The 2,831-nt window shown below is 52.8% G+C and overlaps 1 protein-coding gene across 1 annotated transcript; it reads left to right on the top strand.

Moving 5' to 3' along the window:
- Positions 1-1,547: 1,547 nt before the first annotated feature.
- Positions 1,548-2,047, top strand: LOC107125126 (RNA-directed DNA polymerase homolog; the record flags this gene model as incomplete). Its single annotated transcript, XM_015428583.1, has 1 exon — positions 1,548-2,047. A coding segment is annotated over exon 1 (500 nt), but the record flags the coding sequence as incomplete, so codon positions are not given.
- Positions 2,048-2,831: the final 784 nt, after the last annotated feature.

Here is a 2,831-nt window from a genome sequence, read left to right as displayed (position 1 = left end):
AACATGGGCTTCTCTTGTGTTCTTATTGGGGACCTACCTTCCCCTCGGATGAACACCACATAGACTACATTGGGTCAAAGCTGAGAGAGCGGGCTGCAGACTGGCATGTGGGGCTCCACAATATTAGGGGCCCCGAGCTACGTGATGTCCGAGCTTTCATGTGGACTCTGCGGAGGCAGCACGAAGACCCCATGGAACTGGAGAAAGCACGTACTCGCCTGCTGAGCTTGAAACAAGGGAGCAGGCTGGTGCGTGAGTTTTTGGATGAGTTCAGTATGTACACTGTCAAGGTGCAGGGGTAGCCAGAGGAGGTACTGATCGAGCAGTACCGTTTGGGCCTGAATCATCAGGTGCTGGAGACCGTTCTGCGCAGTGGGAACCTGCAGACCCTGGCTGGGTGGATCCGGGAAAAAGGTGATGCTGAGAATCAACTCCACATGATCCGGCTGTACACTCCCAAGGTGACTCCGAAGCTCCAGGCGGAGAGGCGAAAGGCCAGTGCCCCAAACCAAAAGAGTCGGGGAAAGATCGACGGATGAAGCAAGGTGTGTGCCTGTGCTGCGGAGAGCCCGGCCACTGCGCGGCTTTCTGCCCAGCCACTCTTAACACCCCAAGGGGGAAAAGCACCAGAGTGGCGTAGCTTCGAGACTCCTACGAGAGGAGGGTGTGTGCGGCCGAAACAACCCCGGGCTCTCCAGTTGAGTGCACCTCTAGATGGAGCCTCATCCAGGGGAGACGAGGTGCCTCAGACGGCAGGAAAAGGCAGAGTCCAGCAGGTCCGAAAGCAGTCGGTGCCACGTTCGGTGAGCAGCACTCCCCCCTTTGTTTTTCGTGACTGTGTCAGTTGTGAACCCGGAGATGGGCACCCAGGTGAGAGTGAGGGCTTTAATAGACTCTGGGTGCGCCGGAGACTTAATCCGCCTGGCTATCGTTACTGGGTTAGGGGTCCCGGTACAAACCCCTGCCAGAGCCCTTTAAGCAAATGGCTGGCTCTACGATGAAGGAGGCTTGCAAATATCAGACGACCCCAGTGATCTTGAGAACGGGGCCCCACTGGGAACAATGGGCATTTGTGATCAATCCGATGGCCAGATTCTCCATGGCGTTAGGGAACTCCTGGCTCCGAGACCATGACCCGTATACACGGTGGAGCTCAGGAACCTTGCTCTTCTCTGACCCTAAATGTAATGAACACGACTGGAAGGGTGGGGAGAAACCCCAGTAACTCCACCGGAGCGAGCGTGTTTGGCTCAGGAGGAGCTTAGCTCCATCCCAGTAGAATACAGAGACCTCGTCAGGGTGTTTGAGGAGGAAGAGGCAGACAAACTCCTCCCACCCCCCACCGTAATGTGGACTGTGCCATTGAGATTCTGCCAGGGCATAAAATGCCTAAAGGGAAACTGTATTCCATGAGCCCCACAGAGGAGGAGGAACTGTGGAAGTTCATTGATAAAAACCTAGCCCGTGGGTTCATCCGCCCCGCCTCCTCCCCGTTTGCGGCTCCCGTCCTCTTCCGGAAAAAGACGGATGGGGGTTTGAGGCTATGTATGGATTACTGGGGCCTGAACTCGGTGTCCACTACTAATGCTTACCCCCTTCCACTGATTAAAGACCTTTTGATGGAGGTGGCCAAGGAGAAATTTTTTACTAAACTAGATTTGTGGGACGCTTACTTTCAAGTGTGCATCCGGGAGGGGGATGAGTACAAGACTGCATTTAACACCCCTTTGGGACAGTTCAAGTATTTAGTGATGCCTTTTGGGCTGCAGGGGGCCCCAGGGGTCTTCATGAACCTAATCAATGAAGTACTGCACCAGCACCTGTTTAATGGGGCGCTGGTTTATCTCGACAACATTCTTTTACATTCCCAAGACATGGACTCTCATGTAACATTGGTGAGGGAAGTACTCGAGACCCTCTATGAACACAAGTTATTTGCCAAACTATCCAAGTGTGAGTTCCAGAAGGAGGAGGCAGACTTCCTGGGCTACTGCATTTCCCAGAGGGGGTTGGAAATGGACCCACACAAGGTGGCTGATGTGATGGGGTGGGAAGCCCCCTGTACTAGGAGACAACTCCAATCATTCTTAGGCTTTGCCAATTTATACCGCCCCTTCCTCCCCAATTTTGCCCAAGTCATCCTGCCCCTCACTGACTTGTTAAAGACTAAGGGGAAGGGGCAAGAGAGTTCCAAACCGGGTGCATGCTTGGAGTGGACGGCTGAGTGCCAAAGCGCTTTTGTTAAGTTAAAGGCTAAGTTTGTTGCTAAGTTCTGGAAGGAGTTCCTACAAGTTCTAGGCATTGAAAGGGGCCTTAGCAGCACTCAGCACCTTAGACTGACAGCCAGACTGAATGGGTCAATCAAGTAGGAGAACAATTCCTTAGGTGCTTTACTAACGATCAACAGGACAATTGGATCAACTTGTTACCTTACGCTGAATACAGTTACAGCAATTCTGTTAATAGTTCTACCGGACTGTTTCCCTTTATTCCTTGCATGGCTATAAGGGGGCCCCTGTCCCCATGATGGGGACCCCCGACCCCCCCTGGGGATCTCCAGACTTGGTGTCAGGGTCTGAGTGACCACTGGTCTAACATCCAAAAGATTTTGGACAAAGCTAAAGCGGATTACAAAACCCAGGCTGACAAAGGCAGGGCTCCTGAATGGGACTTGCAGCCAGGGGACACAGTGTACCTCTCTACTAGGAACTTAAAGGGCCTCCAGCCCCGGAGGAAATTGGGCTGGAAGTATATCGGGCCTTTCAAAGTGTTGCGCAGAATCACTGATGTGACTGTTGAACCTGAGCTGCCTAAATCACTCAAAGATGTGC

The sequence above is a fragment of the Gekko japonicus genome, unplaced genomic scaffold (assembly GCF_001447785.1).
Source record: "Gekko japonicus isolate JY-2015 unplaced genomic scaffold, Gekko_japonicus_V1.1 scaffold13151, whole genome shotgun sequence".
NCBI classification, from domain to species: domain Eukaryota; kingdom Metazoa; phylum Chordata; class Lepidosauria; order Squamata; family Gekkonidae; genus Gekko; species Gekko japonicus.
Note: the sequence above shows the minus strand (reverse complement) of the source record. Positions and strands in the feature narration are given on the sequence as shown.